Source organism: Delphinus delphis, chromosome 17 (genome assembly GCF_949987515.2).
Source record: "Delphinus delphis chromosome 17, mDelDel1.2, whole genome shotgun sequence".
In the NCBI taxonomy this organism is placed as follows: domain Eukaryota; kingdom Metazoa; phylum Chordata; class Mammalia; order Artiodactyla; family Delphinidae; genus Delphinus; species Delphinus delphis.
This window is the reverse complement of record NC_082699.1, coordinates 42523664-42542779: the sequence shown is the minus strand read 5'-3', so window position 1 is coordinate 42542779 and position 19116 is coordinate 42523664. Positions and strand designations below refer to the sequence as shown.

The window sequence follows — 19116 nt, the reverse complement described above, 5'->3', positions numbered from 1 at the left end:
CTTAAACGAACATATACTCTAGTTGGTATTGGCTCTAGCTATTGTAGTTTTCTTCTTCTTTTTTTTTTTTTTTTGTAGTTTTGAATTGTAAGTAGCTAGAAAAACTGTTCACAGCTTAGCAGTTTTATGGAACAATGTAATCAAGAACATGATAACCACACTCCTTGTATAAAACACATAGATGTTGAAAGATAAGATCTGTAACCACAAACTTCACTGCCGCTTTCTGTCTTCTCTGTTATAATACGCTGTGTCCGTTCACCCTTCCATCACCATACCTATATACGGGGCTGCTGAAAGACCCACAGCTTCTCCCGTTTCTTCTTCTTTTGTTTCAGCCCCTTCACTTACTTTCTCATTCTCCACGTCTGTTTCAACCTTTTCTCCTGTTTCACCTGGAAAAGTAATCAAAGGTGATATTAAGAGATACTTGTTTAGCATTAGCAACAAAGTGCCCCGCAGCTGGTTTCCAAGGCGGGCAGCTCTTGCTCTTTAGGTCTAGACAGTAAGTTTCTCTGGTGGTGTCAAGAAAGGCAATTGCCCTGGGTCTCTCACATCCTCGGAGTGGCCCATGCCACTTACCATTTCCGAGTCTTCGCATTTTCTTATATAAAATCAGGATGCAGAATTACCCAAGAAAGACAGTAGAACATATTACAAATAGAAAGTTCCATTTACATTTAATTCAAAATGTGTTCTATGGGTGCCCAGAAAGCGTCTTGTTTGGTCATTCTGGTGTTTAAAGAAACAATCATTGAACTTTTAAAGAGTTTAAACATTTAAAAGCCTGGCCATTGCACATACAAATTTTTCCCTAAGAAGTCACTTTGGGCAACACTGGTCCCCGTGCTTTGAGTGGAGCCCAGAAGCAGCTGCCTCTTTTGATAGGATGGTGCTCCTGTTAACCAAGGTGCCCGGGACTTCCCACAGCATTACATGTGCCCCTCACTTCACCCGCTGTCATTATCCTAGGCCCTAAAGACTTGAGTTTGCCAACCCTGATCTAACAAATATATACCTTTACTAGCTTCTCCCTTGTTATTCCCAGAGCACTTTTATATACCTTCACTAAAGCACTTACCTCAGTAGACTGTAGTATTTTGTTTAATTCTGCCTTCTCCCTGCTAGACTGTGAGCCCCTTGAGAACAGGGACTAACCCATTATTCCTGCAGCTAGCAGATGATTAGACACTCAAAAACTGCTGCATTAACTAATGAGAGAATTAAAAAACAGATGAATGTTTCATTTAATTATACTGTAGGGTGAAGCCAAAATTTACCAAAATGTAAATCCTGCCCTAGAAGAATTTTTTTTATTATAACTCCAGTAAAGAACAGTATAGATACCATTTGCTTTATACTGGTAAAGTACATTAAAAAAAACACCATTTGCTAAGACATAGTACATTTCTCTAGTCTTCTAATAAAGATAAAAAGACTATAGGAGGACAGGAGCAGGCTGACAGTAATTTTCTAAGGATGAGAGTGCAAAGATGAAAGTGACACTCTAAGAGGCATTATTTGTGTGTTCTTTCATTAAAAAGTCAGTTCCTCCACTGACCATCTTTAATTTGTATCCTCATGCCATACATGGGGCTTGATGAAGAGTGAACTCGGAAAAATTCAGAAATTTAACATTCCTTCAATATTCCATTTTATTCAACAATGAAGCTCTAGGTTACAAATCTGGACACAGACTATGCTTTAGAAAATTTGTGCCAGAAAGTCAAATGCCTGCTTTTCAAGTATGGAATCCTTTTTGGTTTGGGTCAAATGAACTTCAACCACTGAAACAGAGACTAGAGGGGCTGTGTCAGCCACCCCTGTCCCCCAGAGATGATCTTTTATGGAGCACACCTAAACAACCTGAATCTGTGACAGCATGACTTTTACCTTCAACGTGTTGGTCCTCTTCGTTAGCATGAATATTCCTGACCGTTTCCACATTTGCCCCTGTCTCTAGAATTTCTGCTGGGTGTTCCATGTTTCCAACTATTCTTTCAGGTTGGATCTGCTCCATGTTTCCTGGACCTTCAGGAGTTTTATGGAGCGAATCATCCTTGACAGCTGTTTCCATAAGCTGGCTTCTGTCTGATACTTCTGGTGTTCCATTCTCTCTGGGAATCATCTCTAGAAGTTGGGACTGGTCATCTTCTCCCAGTGTTTCTTGAAGTTGCTGCTTTTCAGCTGTTTCCACAAGCTGACTTCCTTCCAATATTTCTGGAGATTCCGTCTCCTTGGGAACTGTTTCTGGGAGTTGGGACTGTTCATCCGTCCCCATAGCTTCTTGAGATTGTAGCTCTCTAGCTGCTTCCAGAGGTGGAATTTTCTCAGCTGTTCCTAGGGGTGTCATCTCTCCGGCAGCTTGTGGATTCTCAGGACCTTCCACTGCTCCAGGAGAGTCCCTCTCTCCCGCTGTCCTCAGAGGTTGACTCTTAGCTTCTGCTCCTAAAGCTTCGGTCTCAGCGTTTCCTTTAAAAGGCTGAGCCTCTGTCACTGCTTCCACGTCCTTCTTCTTTTCTCCTGCTCCTGGAGTATCATCTTTGCCACCTGGCTGAGGTGACCCAGACTCCTTCAGTCCCTTAAGAGGCTGAGTTTCCTCTGTGGATCCTGGTGGGTCTGCAGCATCCTTTACCAGGGGCTGTTCATGGAGGGATTTAACACCATTAGCTGTAGACACAGCTGAAATCTTGAGCTTTTCTAGTCGAGGAAGGCTTTCGTTTTGTACCTTGCCATATAAAGTAGATTCTCTTCCTAGTGTGCGTGGTTTTGGTTGGACAAAGCAGGACTCACTTTCTTCTGTGGTTGAAAAATACATATTTGAAGTTACTTTTTATCATTCATTTGAAAAGAAAAAAATACAAATCCTTGTTTAGTTTCTATCCTGAGAAAGTGTATTGCTATCAAGAAGTAGATTTAACAGTTCAAGACAGTCCTGGGTACAGTACAGTTGAGTACAGAGAGGCCATACCATGACCCTAACATGCCCTAAGTCAAATCTTTTTAGTGTTTTCAGCTCAAATACCTAGTCTTAAGCATGAAGATCCCCCAAAATCACAGGTTTTCTTCCTGTTTGTTCTTGTGCACCTTCTCATGACTCCAGTCCCATATTCTAATTTAGTACCCTTTGTTTCCTCATGCTCTTTCCTCTGCCCCACCCTTTCTCCTCCTTAGGCTTGGTAGAAGATTTTATAGCCCAAGAAGTGGTCCTTGGGCTGCTAGAGAGGTCTTACCTTCCCCCTAAAGCAGAATGGCCCTCAGTGAAAGGAAAGGGTCCCATGACAGAGAAGACCCACTAGGTCAAAACTAAGATGTCTGGGAGAGAAAGTGGCAGGCACAGTCCAGCCTGAGTTACATTTCATTTGGGGGTCCTGGTTAGAAGAGAAATCAAGAGAGAGTTGGGAAACATGCATTTTAATTCTGGCTCTTCCCCCAACTGTGTGACCTTGGGAACTTAGCTCCCAATAATCATATCTATAAAATGGCAGTGAATCTGTCTCTCCTACCTACGTCAGAGTTGCAAGAGGCATCATATCACATTAAACAATGAATGCATAAGTGCCCTCTGGACAATTTAAGAAAGCAACGTGGCAACATGTTTATACTCTTTGACCCAGTGATCCTACTTCTGGAAATTTACCCTAAAAGCAGAAACTTCAGGGAAATGCTCTGGGGGAAAGTATATCATCCCAGTAGTCTTTATAACAGCAAAATCTGGAAAACAACTTAGAAGTCTAATAAATTGGGGGAAAGATCAATAATCCATTGGGTGGAATATTATTGTGCCATGAAAAAGATGATAATGAAGACCATATGCTAAAATAATAAAATAATTATTATATAATAAGTTAAAAAATCAGCACTCCCAGTTGGGTTAATCAAATAAAATAATGGACATAAAGTGTATATTAGCATAAGGTCTGCTGTGCAACTGTGTGCTCAATAAGTTAGCTATCAATTTTACATACAGTATGAGTATAGCAATGTTGATCATTGGAAAGGAGAAAGACAGGAAAAGCAAACAGAGGGGGAGATACTGGAAGAAAATAAACCAGCATGTTAAAATGGGCCTCTAGGTGATATATTTCCTCTTCTACCTTTTTCTCCCCAAAGATAATTTTTCATCTTTTCTTGTTCTTTTTTTCCCTAAGTTACCCCTGACCCCAGCTATATATGCATATCGTTTAAAGAGTTACCTGCTTATTTAATGTAAGTTAAGACATACAACTAAGACTCATGTCTGCTCTCTCTTTTCCCCTTCTCTAGGGTCAAATTTAGCTGTCTGGGAGGGATACTTTTTTTTCCTGTATCTCTAAGTGAATTGCTACTTCATTATTTTTTAGTTTGGGCATTTCAACTAACTCCCACTATGGAAAATAAAGACTTAGCTCTTTTTTTCCGCACCTCCATCATCCTTCACCCTCTCCCATTACACATTCACATTTCCTTTCAATTCAGTAATTGCATATTAGTAATGATTTAAGATAGTAATCATGAGACTTCCCAGGTGTTCCAGTGGTTAAAAATCCGCCTTCCAATGCAGGGGACGCGGGTTCGATCCCTGCTCGGGGGACTAAGATCCCACGTGCTGTGGGGCAACTTAGCCTGTACACTCTGAAGCCTGCACGCTGCAATGGAATATCCCACATGCCGCAAGAAAGATTCCACATGCCGCAACTAAGACCCGATGCAGCCAAATACATGAATAAATAAATTTTTTTAAAAAATAAAATACAATAGTAATCATGTTGTAATTTGGGTTATATCGATATTCAGTTATATGTACACATAATGAATATGTCTGCTACGAAGAACTGAGCCATGTAGTAAACTATTACTTGTGTAAATAAGTTTTAGTTTGTTTTTCCCGAGTTAGTAACTGTCATGGATCTTCACGTCCTTAGTTTATGTATTCTCATTACTTCATTTCACTGCCAATTGTTTCTCTTTTTAATACATTTATTCACATCAAATAGTCTCCCACCCTACCTCTGCGACTGTGTTTGAATCCCCCAGTGGAAAGGAATTAGAGCCCGAAGCCGGAGAAGCAGAGTTCAGAGAGGATTTTGTGAGACACAGGACACAGGCTGTGGGCCTGGGGTCCAGAGCTGGGAGGAGGACTAGCCTTCGCCTCCCCCTCCAGCCTCATTATGCACGAAGCCTTCAAATTAATAGCACAGAAGGCAACTTAACAGAAGCAATTTCTCAGGTCTATAAAGAAATTCATTATGACAAGATAATTCATTTAGATACCACACAAAGGATGTTTAGGCGATGGCTGCGTTAGGGAATTGACAAGGAAATGTATTATTATGCTAATCACAGATGTCTGCCGAATTATATTTTCTGCTAAAATAGTTATTACAGTGATCAGTACTGTCAGTTAAATGAGACGAATGATTTTCATCCAGCTGTGCCAGCTGTGGGTGCATTCGATCGTCATCATTCTTCTAGAGCAGAAAGCTTGAAGGAAAAAATGTGTTGACACACCCAAATCATAGCCACTCAATTTTATATTTTGAAAAATATATTATGCTATCAGGCTAAGTCAAGTTTTTTTCCCCTAAAACCAAAAGCTTTGTGAAAATTTATTTATACACAAATGGTGTCTTAAGTTTCCAAAGGATCTATCAATTTTTGCCATAACTAGAACGTTGATGCCCATGATCACAGTATCGATTTTCATTCTTATGTACTTTTTCTAATCTTACTGGCATACGTGAAGTAGAGAAATGTCCTCAACATATAATATTCTTATACTGTAACCTGAAAATAGTCAACCAAGCTGGGAAATATTACAGAAGAAGTCACTGTCTCTAACATTTTTCTGAGGTAGCCCCAAAAGCTAAAACATCTTTAAAATGATCACCAAAAACTAGAGAAAATGCGAAAAGTGTAGTGACACACTCATTGTGTAATTCATGTTGATTAACTGCACTCTGAATTTTGAAATAAGTGTATTTTGGAGTTAATAACTCCTCACTAATCACTCAGTAGTTCTTTTTCCTATGTGATAGAAGAGAGTAATCTGCTCTAAAAGGGAGGACAGAGATCTTATGATCTTGAAAATGACACCTCCAATGTACTAGGTTGGAATCCTCATTCTTCCACTTACTAGCCTTGTTAAGCCTCTTTGTGCCTCAGTTTCATCACCTGTAGAGTGGGAAGAGGAGCGGTCGAGCTGTTGTGAGGATTACACGAGTTAATACCTGGAAAACACCAGCACAGCGACTGGCACCCCCTGAACGCCAAGCAAGCTAGCCATGGAGAGCGTTACACTTCACCTGCCAGCCCTAGCAAGGAAGAGACCGTGGTGGACACACAGAAAGGGAAGGTAATTCCATTCATCCTAATCCTGGTACCTTTCTCTGAGCCTATTCAGAAAAAAAGAAAGATCAGAGTCAATACATGAAAAGGGTTGGAAAACAAACGGTTGTTTCAAACCCTCTCTCAGAGGACACAATACTATAGACTACAGTGACCACAAAACTTCCTTTCTTATGCTTCGGAATGTTTTTATCTCCAGCTGCTGAGGGAAGTACAATTTGGGGATCCATCTGGGCTCCTTCCTCTTCAGCTGGAGCAGGACATTCCAGACTGTTCTGATGTTCAGTGTGACCCCTCATCCCATCATTTACTTAACTGTGCAACATGGACAAGTTACGAAACTCTCTGGACCTGGTTTCCTTATCTATCAAGTGGGGATATTATCTTTGCCTTTCAGGCTTGTTAGGGTCATTGATAATTCTGAGGTGATATGTGTGTGATTACTCAACATGGTATGTGACATGAGAAGGTACTCAGTAAACAGGGACGCAGCCAACGGCTCTGCGGGTTTCTCAATGCATGGGGTGTGTCCCGCTGAAGGGGCAAGGGAGAGATGAACTCCAGCCTGTGTGCACCAGCAAGGTTGCATGCATCAGGGGTGGGAAGGGCAGCGTTTTCTGATTTCATAAAGGTCCTCTGTGGGTTAGCAGTAGCCCAGTAGTAGTCAATAAATTATAGCTAATTTAGCAACAGAAAGAATGAACTGCAACATTAAAGAGCTTGGATAAACAGTCCCCTAAACACTGTAGAGTTGTCACTGTTGACCTATAAAATTCTGTTGTTACTAATGGTAAGTTTTAAATCATGATTGTTGATAGAGAGTGAAGTAGTATTCATGTCAGCCATGATTTGACCGGATTTGACTGGCATTAAAAAAGGCCACTGTTAGCTTTTATATAAACAAATATGTTTCATTCTGTTTGTTGGCTTTAATTTCGTTTATTCATCAAGTATTGATCAAGTGCCCACTATATGCCTGCTCTGGGCTAAGCACAAGGGTTACAGCAGTTAACAAGGAAGATCTGGTCCTCGCCATCCTAGACTTTACTGTCTGCAAGGATTTTCAAATAATAGCTACTTCCCTTATTAAGCACAGCTTGGTACCTACGCACGACCTCTTACCCAAGGGTCTCCACGCTCTGTCCATGTGGTTTTGTGAATCCCCAGGATAACTCCTTGAGGTGGAAGAAGGTTCTACACCATTTCTTCTAGCACTCTAACTTGAAAAGCAGTGAGATCTTTTGTTCAAAAACAGGAGACATTTTATGCCTAATCTGTATTTTTATGTAATAAATATTGTGGACAGATGCATTGTTTCCACACCCGAAGTTGTTTAAGGATGTGACTGTTTTCTGAACCCTACATTTTATCAAATCATACACTGCTCTGGGCCTAATCCTTCAGTGCTCATTATCTCTCTTGATTCTGTTGTAAATTGATCCCTGCACAAATTTGTTGTGACAGCTGAACTAACAGAACCCTTGTTGCAAGCACCATTGTGATAGGCACACAAAGAAATTAAATACTAGGCAACATTACAGAAGGGATTAGAACCAGAACTAACATACCTGAAATTCACATTATGGTGGAAGCTTTTCTACTCAGTTCATTACCCTAATCAAAAATGAAAAGTTTCTACCCAGCAAGGAGAAAAACTTGAGGTCAATATTTCCTAATCCATGGCTAGGGCACATCAGCCATCCCAAAGACCTCACTGGATTGTCTGCTGAGTTTTCTAGAGAATCAATGAGAAAGGGCATCCTGGTATTTTCCCTTGCTGCCACCATTTCTAGGTAATGGGTTACTCTTTGCTGCGGCGCACGGGCTTCTCGTTGCGGTGGCTTCTCTTGTTGTGGAGCACGGGCTCTAGGCGCGCAGAGGAGTCAGTAACTGTGGCACGCAAGCTCAGTAGTTGTGACTCACAGGCTCTAGAGCTCAGGCTCAGTAGTTGTGCCACACGGGCTTAGCTGCTCTGCGGCATGTGGGATCTTCCCGGACCAAGGATCAAACCCGTGTCCCCTGCATTGGCAGGCGGATTCCCAACCACTGCGCCACCAGGGAAGTCCCTAAAATTAGTTTTGATATCACAAGGTAAATGCAATAAAGTTTGAAGGTAAATCTAATTTTGAAATTTAACTACAGAGTAACAAGAACATGTAGTTGGAAAGATACTTCTGGAATACTTGATAAGTACACATGGAGATGGGGGGCTTCTGCCTAGGGGAGAGGCTGACATTGAAGAGCTACAGAGCCAGTCATCAAACATAACAAATAGTCACCGCCTTCAGATATGATTTTCTAGTTTCATTTTCTTTGGTTTCTTCTAGACTCCCATCAGATAAACTCTTATTTCAAAAAAGGTATTTTACAGTGATTGCATAAAACATTTTAAAAATTATCCACAGTATTTGTACTAAAAAAGGCAAGTTTCATTGATTGATGGTCATTATTGGCACATGGGAATCCAACATTTGAGCAGAAATCCAGTCTACACAATCAAAGACTCGTCAGTGAACAAGGAAAAAGAGAGAGAAAGTGAAGATTATGTCTCTGATATGTATAAATCGTGACACTTCACCAACCTAAACAGGCCTCACCCATGATGCTTCACTAGGAACAAGAGTGGCTAACATTTATTGAGGCACTGTGCCTAGAGCTTTACAGGGATTATCTCATTCAATCTTCCCAACAACTCCACAAGGTAAGTCCATTATTATCTCCATTATATAGTTGAGGAAATACGGCACAGAAAGATTAAGAACATTTATCCGGGAAGGGTGCACAGTTCGGAGTAGCAGAGCTCAGATGTGAGCCAAAGGAAGTGTGATCCTACTTTGAAGATTTAGGCGCTTTAAAGCAAATTGTGGTTCCAGAACCTGCACCATCAGTATTACCTGGGCGGTTTTTGGGTTTTGTTTTAGTGTTGACTCACAGGCCCACGCCCAGATCCACTGAACCAAAATCAGTATTTTTAATAAGATCCCCAGATAGTTAGCTTATCTATGGCAGCACTCTGGGTTTATCAGGGAAAGGCATGATGGGATTAGTTAGGAGAGACTAAAGTGGATGACAAACACACAGAACTGATGGGTGTGGGTGTCCCGTGTTCTCCGCAGGCAGTGCTGCCCATCTTTAAACATTGGGTATGGTCTCTGTCCTCACGCTAGCATGCCATGGCAACACAAGAGATGAGGTGAAGTATATTGCTGCAGCAATGAAGCAAGGGCCAGAGCTGATCTAAGTGAGCTCCATACCGGGGAGCAAGATTTTTCTCAAGCTTCCTCATGTTCCAGAACTGGCTGGGTTTGCTAAGCCTCCACCTTGGCTAAAAGACAAAGAGGTCTTCTAATTTCTCATCTGAAAGGAAGGTTAATACTCGCTGCGCCTCGCTCTCTAAGGGCTCTGAGCAAGCGGCTCCACCGGTGCTCATATTGGTGGCTGTTCTCCCGGCTCTGTCTCTGAGGCCACTGTGTCTGTGCCTCACTCCATCACGGTGCAGAGTACAAAAGTGCCTGCGGCCAAGAGCAGGTGTCTGTGCTCAAGAAGGGAGTATTCCCATTAGCAGTTAGCAAGTCTGTGGCTGGGATGGAATACTTAAATTTTGCAACAGAGCAGTCAGAGTCACACCAGACATTTGGACCTCAAGTCTGGGTGGTTAGTGTACCCTGAGAGCCCCCCAGAAAAAGCAGTGGGCAGACCAAGTAGGATTGTGAGCCCAGGTCTTTCAGCTGACCGCTGCTACTGCTCTCTCAGGTTAGGGATCCACATGCAATTCAGATGACTTTGCTGCCATGGTTAGTACAGATCACATTAAGGGAAGTGAGGGGGGGCTTCCCTGGTGGCGCAGTGGTTAAGAATCCGCCTGTCAATGCAGGGACACAGGTTCGAGCCCTGGTCCGGGAAGATCCCACATGCTGCGGAGCAACTAAGCCCATGTGCCACAACAAGAGAAGCCACTGCAATGAGAAGCCTGCTCACCGCAAGCAGAGAAAGCCCACGCACAGCAAGGAAGACCCAACGCAGCCAAAAAATAAACAAATTAATAAATTAAGTAAATTTAAAAATAAATAAAGTATGGACTTTGGTTCATAATAATATATCAAGCTTGGTTAATTTCTTGTGACAAATGTACCCTACTAATGTAAGATGTTAATAATAGGGGAAAGTGGATGTGGACTATATGGGAACTTTCTGTACTATCTTCATAATTTTTCTGTAAATCTAAAACAATTCTAAAGGGCCTCCCCTGTTGGTCCAGTGGTTAAGACTCCACGCTCACAATGCAAAGGGCCTGGGTTCCAGCCCTGCATGCCGCAGCTAAAGACCCCGCAGGCTGCAACGAAGGTCCGCATAAGACCTGGCTCAGCCAAATAAATAAATAAATATTTAAAACAATTCTAAAATCAAGTCTCTTTTTTAAAAATTATAGTAGCAAAAGTACAGGAGCAAGTAACCTAGCAAAATAAGCTCTAGAAGCCTTAGAAAAATGTTCATAAAACTTGGGCCATTCACATAACCGCTTTTGTGATTTTTGAATATTTTTGTACCACTTGTGCTATTACTGACAGTATTTTTGTCACTTTCCTTTAACACATTTACTAAAAAGAAAAAAAGCTCAGAAAATCAACAGATTCAGATCTAGACCTTGATCTTGAGGGAAAAAACAAAACTTGATCTTGGAAAAGCAATAAAAATTGAGATTTACTAAAATTGATATTAACTGATCATTTTTTTTGAGGACTTACTAGACAATATTCTAAGCCAGGGGTCAGCAAATTTTTTTCTGTCAAGGGACTGACAGATGGTAAATATTTTCAGCTTTGCCAGGCATAGGGTCATTATTGCAACTACTCAACTCTGTCATCTGTCATTGTAGTGAGAAAGCAGCCTTAGACGATGTGTAAGTGAATGGGCATGTCTGTGTTACAATAAAACTTTATTTACAAAAACAGGTGGTGGGCTGGTTTGGCCAGCAGGCCAGTTTGCCAATCCCTGGTGTAGGCAATATTTAGGTTCCATTTAGTTCCATTAGTGTACTATAGGTACACTATAGTATTAAATCATTTATTCCTCAGAACAACTCTATGAAATAGGAACTACTGTTAATCCTATTTTACAGATGACATCACTGAGGCATAAAGAGGTTGAGTGGCTCAAAGTCACACAACTAATAAATGATCCTGAACCATGATTTAGACCCAGACAGTCAACTCCAGACCCACATTTTAAATTGGAACTCTATACTGTCTCTTAGTATGTTGAAATTCTCGCTTTCACGTGTGCCCCCCACATCTTTCTCTCTTTCTCACACACACACAAACACACACACACTAATTCAAGGTGTACAGGTGATTATAGCCTCTCACAACCATCTAGTCCGTAAAGGACTTCCCTGGTGGCACAGTGGTTAAGAATCCGCCTGCCAATGCAGGGAACATGGGTTCGAGCCCTGCTCTGGGAAGATCCCACACGTCGCAGAGCAACTAAGCCCGTGCACCACAACTACTGAGCCAGCGCTCTAGAGCCCACGAGCCACAACTACTGAGCCCATGTGCCACAACTACTGAAGCTGGCACGCCTAGAGCCCGTGCTCCGCAACAAGAGAAGCCACCGCAGTGAGAAACCCGCGCACCACAACGAAGAGTAGGCCCCGCACACCGCAACTAGAGAAAGCTGAGCACAGCAACGAAGACCCAATGCAACCAAAAATAAAAATAAATTAAAGAAAAACAAAAAACCATCTAGTCTGTAGAGGCTACTCCAGGGCAAACAAAGGAAAAGGAGATTAGCCAAAGGAAACTATGCAGTTCCTATCAGTCTTAGGAAAATGGAAAAGGATAAGAATAAGGAGGGGAAAAAAGTTCCTTATCATTACCAATGACAGTGAGAAAGAAGCAAGGAGGGAGGTTTGGGGAGGACATTTCAACAGAGGTCCTCAGTGGGATGGCTGAAGGCAAATGTTCTCTCTCAGTAAGAGAAACTACTAGTGAAAGCAATAGAGCAGTTGGAAGGCCTAGCCCAGGGCTTCCCATCTCTTTAATGTCACAAGCACACATAGAATATGGTATTTGTGCAGCACACGGGGCACATGGAGAAAGCTGTACCCAGAGGGCTCGGACCATCCCGACCCTGCCTCCCTAGAGGCTGGGAGGAAGGCTGGCACACTGGATCCCATGCTCACAGGCTGGGAAGCTCTGATACATACAGCACAGGGACAAATGTATTTCTGTCACCAAAAATAGACTAGAGCAGCATTAGCTGGGCAAGGCTGAGAAGATAGATGAAGCAGGGCGGTCTGCAAAGGGTGGAATGTTCTCATCCTGCAGGGACCCTTTAGGACTGGGTTTTAAAGAAAAGCTGCTTGTTGGAGAAAGCAGAAAGGGCCTTTTCACTGAGTATAAAGACAAACACATTACAGGCTTGAAAAAGTATTGTCCCCGAATGAGTGTCCTGGTGAAAGAGGCAGACAATTGATAGGAAAAAAAAAACTTGATTTGATGGTACATCCTTATGACTGTAGGGGAAGAAAGCAGATCACAAGGGCCTTTCTTTTAGTGAAGAGGAAGCAGGTCTATCACTGACCCCCAGGGGCCTGGCATGGGGGGACCTGGGGGAGAGGAAGTTGGAACAGCCACAAAGGAGCAGGCCGAGGCTGGGGGCTCGGGTCGTAGAGAAGCCTTGTTGAGCAGCCTCTTGACTGAGAGTCATTTCAATCTTTAGCCTATGAAGTCAAGTTCATTTTATACTTATCTGTCTTACGCGATGTTAATTGGTGCTATTTTGATGTCCACTTTGAATTATACTGTCATGGCCATAGAGTAAATTGTATATAAATGAAATGTGACTTTCGGTGACCTGGAAAATATATAGATAGGGCAGAGATGTCATGATGCTTCTTGTATCTTTATACATCTTGCCTCTCCTACTTAATGTTCATTTGGACCTGTCACTTATCTAAACGGGCCTAATATGAATCTGCTCATCTCAAAGCAGGTAAAGCCATACAGATTTGAAAGTCGAGAAGTGTTTGGTAGGAATAAAGAGCATGTTATCAGGCCTCGGGGGCTTTTGTCTTATTAGAAAAGCCAGGCTGGAGGAGAGGCCCAAAGACTGTTGATTGTGTCGTCTGAGAAAAGAGGGTCATCTCTCTTGGATGTGGGGCTACGGCCACACAGTCACCACGTCACCAGAGCCCAGTCCAGTAGTCCTGGGGACCCTACAGCCCCTTGGGCCCTTCCACAGAGAAGAAAATGGTGTCAGCTGAACTTGACCCCATGACACAGGTTGCCCTTTCTTTTCTCCATCTCCAATGACCACCCTTGTTTCTGAGTACGCTAGCACCACCTGGCTTATTTCACTCACCTTCATAAAGCGTAATGCCTACGGCGTTTTAGCTGTTAAAAACAATGTGAGGCTTTATGGTTTGGATTTTTGGGGTTCCCCCCCCCCGGCAATCTTCATCCTTAAAGGGATGAAGCTCTGACACCCTTGAATACACACAAAAGAATGATCTCTAGCACCTGATGGCAATTCCCAAGGAAGGGTTTAAGGAATGTGAACGACAGCAACAGCTCCGGGACTGTAAGGAAGCTTCTGAGGCCATCATGATACTTCCCTGACATTAACACTCACTTGGAGAGCTATATTCTGATACTTCGCTTTAAAAAAACAAATCATTACCTGTACTACCTACACTTATATACACCGGGATTCGAAGCCTGGCCAAGTTTGATGGTTTTTTTAATCAGTTTTGGTGAGCCTTTCAGGAACCCTCACAAGTATTCGTTTTTTATTTTAAACTTGATGTTGTAAAACATTAACACAAAAGGGAAAGAGTGAAAGTGTACATGTGAGCTGGAATGTGCGGCAATCTTACAGAAGAATGATTTCATAGAACACAATAAAGCTTTGTTTTGCTGTGTTGATCTTTTCCTGCATGACTAGGAGAGTCTCTTCACAACCCAACCCTGTCTTCTCAAGTCCATCTCGGCCAATGTTACTTTCCAGTCTTTGTTATTCCATGGGTCCTGATGCCTACTCTCCCTCTGCTTTTTCCAGTAGTACTCTCATCCCCCTGAATCCCCATCTCCATCAGTCCATCCATTTACCCAACCACCCCCTCAAGAGATATGGATTGCATTTCTCCTTCGTGGACAGCCACATGACGAGTTCTAGCAGAACCAGGACAGGACCCAGATGGAACTGGAGTTTGTGAAAAGAACAAGAGCTTTGGAGGCACACACATTGGGCTTAAGCCCCAGGTCCATCACTTACTAGCTCTGAGACCTTGGGCAAGTTACCTATCCTCCCTAAGCTGCAGTTTTCTAGCTGTACTTGGTGAAACTAAGGCTCTTATGGGGATTACATGAGATTATGAGCTAAAGTATCTGAAACCAACTGGGTGCTCCTACCTTGTCTCCTGATTTCTGCTCCATGTTCATGTTTTGATGAGGTTGCACTAATGTCAAAAGCCTTCAATTTTAGAAAAAGATGTATTATGTTGTTGATGAGAGTGTAATTTGGTACAACCCTTATGGAAAGCATTTAGGCAGTTAGCTCTCAAAATTATAAATGTGCATACCCTTTGACCTAGTAATGCCACCTCTGGGAAATGGTCTTACAGTTATGCTTGCATACTTTCAAAATGATGTATGTGTAAAGGAATTCACTGCAGTCTTGTTTGCAATGGAAAAGACTGGAAACAAATCAAATGCCCCTTGCTGGCGGTCTGGGTAAATAAATTACACAACGGATTCTTAAACGAGGGTAAAAAAGGAGAAAGAAGTACTCTATATTATAGAGAGATTATAGAAAGAACTCCATATTTTTAGCTGAAAGAACAAGGTAAAGAATAATGGGTATAATACACTATATTTTATGAATAAAGATGGGAGAGGGAAATAATATTTGCAGTATATAAAGAAACTTTGGAACAATATACAAAAAAAAAAAAGAAAACCTAATAAAAGTATTTACCCATGGCTGTGATTGGAACTAAGCAGATGGTGGGGCTAGGGTGGGAGGTATACTTTTCACTGTACGCGTTTTTCAAATGTTTTCAATTTTTTGAACCACGCACATAGTTCTTATATTCCATTATAATTAGCTGTATGTAATAATCAGGCCCACCACAAAGACTTACTGAGCATTCTCTGTGCCAAGCTCTAGAGGTGACACAAAGACATACAAGACTCAGTCCAGAGACTTCTAGCACTTGAATGAAAGTGATCCCATTTATATAATATGTGTATGCCAGAAAAGCCTATAAAACTCATTTTAATGCTAATGATGTTTGTTCTTCAATTACAAAGAAGTGTTTGTCTACTTAGGACTGAAATGTCACTGTGTGAAAATATTGGTTGATGACTGAAGGTATTTCTACAGTACAAAGATCAATTCACATAACTGTGAAATTCAACCCTCTTCCTATTACCTAGGCAGTGTGGACTCCAAGCAGCTAGTGAGAGTTCAGATAAGAACAAACACATGATTACAGCTGTCAGTGGAAATGTACACATTAACCTAGCAAAGAATTTGTCAATAATTACCATCTGTTTACTCTGTCCACATTGTTGCTTAAGCTATAAAATCTCAGGAAGAAGTCTGCCAGAAATGGATGGCATTTATATTAGGAAAGAGTGGAACAGTAATCACACCTAGAGGCAGGGGGCTGGTAGCACAGGGAGGAAGGTTCAGATGCCAAAGACCTGGAAACCTTTGGGTCCATTAATGTCTATGAAGTCAACAGAATCTCTGTGTTCAGACTCATCAGTTCCTCAAGGCACTGAAAGGAATAAAAATTGTCCTAATATGTAGAACATGCTTCCATGAACACAAGAAATTCCAAATTCAATCTGTCTAGTTGTCCTTTGGAAAAGAAAAGCCTCTTTTCTCACACATTTCAGGGCATTCAGTAAAAATCTATGTGTGACTACCACTTACTAGGCTCTGTTCTGCACTTTGAGTAGCACTGGATAATTATTTACACCAGAGGCCAGTCTCTACCTCTGTCCTCGTCCCCTCCCCCCCACATCTCTTTCCCTAGTGAGTCATCTTTTGGAGGTGATGGAAAGCAGCTCAGTGGGATTCGGTGTCTGATGGGTCAGAGCAAATGTCTGCATGCAATCAATAGTATGGACTATTCCTATTCAGCCTAACAGCTACCTGACCAGTAGTAACTATCTGATTCGTTGGAGCCCAGAAAATAAGTATTATACCTCCATATTTTAGTGTTACAGGATTTTAGAGCTGTAAGAGATCTTAGAGGTAATCTAGTCCAAGCCATTATTTTATGATGCTTTTGCTTCTAGGCTAATACTGCACTATGTATAACAGTTCTTAAGCCAGTTACAGAAAATTGTTAGGCGGAACTGTACAAACAGAAATCCAGTCTACAGGCTAGTTGATGTATTTTAGCTTTAACTCATGGAGTTCTAAGGTTGATATTGTGAATTTTAAAAGAATCTCTTATGATATGAAGATTATCTGTAGCTCTATGGGAGGGCACAGGAAACTTCTCTACATCTATGTAGCTGCTGAAAATATCTCTAAGGCTAAATGTCCTCCAAATATTCCTAGTTTAAACTTGGAAGCAAATATAAACTTCATATTTTACTGACTCATACTTAGGGATAAATATTTTACTTGTGATAATATTTATTATATTTATATCATATGAATATATTATGTGCATGTACTATAATATTTCTATAATAAACTCTATTATACTATTAAATTAAATTTATTAAATTATAATAAATACTCTATTATACTTTACTATATTTCTTTTGTTGTTTGCATAGTGGATGACCACACACCTAATGGGGAACCAGAGTGATTTGAGACAAAAACAGGTTTAAATCTAGTTATCACAAACTGGTTTAAGGAGGAAAAGAACAGATGAAAGGTCAAGTTCTAGAATCACAGTACCTGAGTTCAAAGCCCAGCTCTGACTCTCAAGGAGCCCCGCAACCTTGGACAAATTATTTACTCTTCTCTGTAAAATGGGGATGAGCATAATACTTAGTCAAAGCATTGTTATAAGGATTAAATGAAGTAATTCATTCAACAACCATGTACCAAGCATTGTTAAGCACTGGGGGTACAGTGAGTAAATGCATGTAGGGGACATTTAATAACCTTGGACTATTTTTATCTAAAAGCACATAAACACAGGCTTAGGGTTGTATACGGAATTTAAGGAAGTTGTGAGCTACAGAAACAGGAATGAATTATTTATGGGGCCTCCAAGACCATGGAGTTGAAATGCTAATGAACATACAATAGTATCTGATTACAAGAGAGTACTGTCTGAGGATCAGAAGCAAAATACACCTGTTGATGGATTCGAGATGTGCATCGAGCAATTTATGCAGTGTATTAATTGATTTTCTATGCAACTGGTTGTTACTCGTTTTAACACTTCTTTCAGAACAACATCTGCGAAAACTTAGAACAGCAATGAAAGCATGAATAAAAAATGAAACGGTGTGACTCATGTGGATGTTATTTATACTGGCGATAAAATGTTTTTTAAAACAAGGTTACTAAAAAAAAAAGACAAGGTTACTCATTCTTTTCTGAGAGGATTAAAAAACCCTTCCATCCGTTGGACACTTCTGTCCCTCCCCAAGAGTAACATTCCCTACAATCATTTGTTTAACTTGTTTGTTGTCTGTCTCTTCCAACCTCAACCCCCAAGAGTAGGGTCACTTACATTGAATACCTTCAGCACCTAGCCAAGCACCTGGCTGTTATACAGTAGACACTTAGATAACACGTTGAATTTCTATATAGGATTCAGTGAAGACCACTTTTTTTATCACATGCATATTCGTCAAGAAATACTTAAGTCAAAGATAGAGGAAAATGTATCTGACCTCTTTAAAAGTGCAGGAACCGGGGCTTCCCTAATGGCGCAGTGGTTGAGAGTCCGCCTGCCGATGCAGGGGACGCGGGTTCGTGCCCCGGTCCGGGAGGATGCCACGTGCCGCGGAGCGGCTGGGCCCGTGAGCCATGGCCACTGAGCCTGCGCATCCGGAGCCTGTGCTCCGCAACGGGAGAGGCCACAACAGTGAGAGGCCCGCGTACCGCAAAAAAAAAAGTGCAGGAACCTATTTGATGGAGTAATCTGAAATCTCGTACGTTTAAGGGATTAACAGCAGTTATCATCAATTGAGGAAATTCCGCCTCTGTTGAAGAGAACGCTGTGGCTGACCGCGTTAGGGATTTCAGGCGAACTCCCCGCGCTCACACCCCCCAGCAGGGCCTTCCCACGCCTGGACTCTCGCGGGGGGCAACGTGCGCGGCGGAGCGCGCGGGAACCGCCGCATCCTGGGGCACAGCAGCGCCGCTCCGGGTTCCACTCGCATCCTCAGGGAGGAGCTGCCCCCTGCCGGGCCGCCTCGGCACGAGACGCACCTGACGGACACCCGGGGAGCAAACGACCCGAAGCCCGAGGCCCGGGCGGGGGTGGGGCCGGGTCCCCTGCTCACCGCTGCGGGGCCTGATGCCGTCGCCGGCCTTGTTGAGGGCGCTGCTGGAGCAGCCCATCGCGGGCAGGAGGGCGCCCGGCGGGCGAGCTTGGCCCCCGTCCCAGCTCCGCGCGGGCTTGGGTCCCCGAGTCCGGATCCCGCGCGAACCGCTGCCTCAGCACCAGTTCCTCCGACTTCGCGCGGCCGCTCCCGAGGCTGCAGAGCGCAAGCCTGGAAAGGAAAGCGAGCCGCTCGCTGGGGGAAGGAGCCAGGGTGGGGACAGCAAGGACGCAGAAGAGGACAGAGACGAGGAAGG

The 19116-nt window shown here is 42.5% G+C and overlaps 1 protein-coding gene and 1 long non-coding RNA gene across 7 annotated transcripts in view; one reads left to right on the top strand and one right to left on the bottom strand.

Annotated features, from left to right (window-relative positions):
* Window positions 1-10649, top strand: part of LOC132413168 (uncharacterized) — a 22001-nt gene extending 11352 nt beyond the window's left edge. The window contains exons 2-4 of one of the 2 annotated variants that reach the window (XR_009516624.1): window positions 6145-6334; window positions 8918-9028; window positions 9444-10649. This is a non-coding gene — a long non-coding RNA (uncharacterized lncRNA). Of the gene's footprint in view, window positions 1-6144; window positions 6335-8917 lie in introns of both variants that reach the window. The other variant, XR_009516623.1, reaches the window with a different exon arrangement.
* ERICH5 (glutamate rich 5) overlaps window positions 1-19116 on the bottom strand; it is a 27524-nt gene extending 8408 nt beyond the window's left edge. For 2 of the 5 annotated variants that reach the window (XM_059994953.1, XM_059994955.1), the window contains exons 1-3: window positions 17257-18090; window positions 1894-2799; window positions 279-395 (exon numbers count right to left, since the gene is read on the bottom strand). In XM_059994953.1, the coding sequence (XP_059850936.1) occupies window positions 279-395; window positions 1894-2799; window positions 17257-17344 (1111 nt within the window). In that variant the 5' untranslated portion in view covers window positions 17345-18090. Of the gene's footprint in view, window positions 1-278; window positions 396-1893; window positions 2800-17256; window positions 18091-18821 lie in introns of those variants that run through there. The other 3 variants (XM_059994957.1, XM_059994954.2, XM_059994956.1) reach the window with 3 other exon arrangements.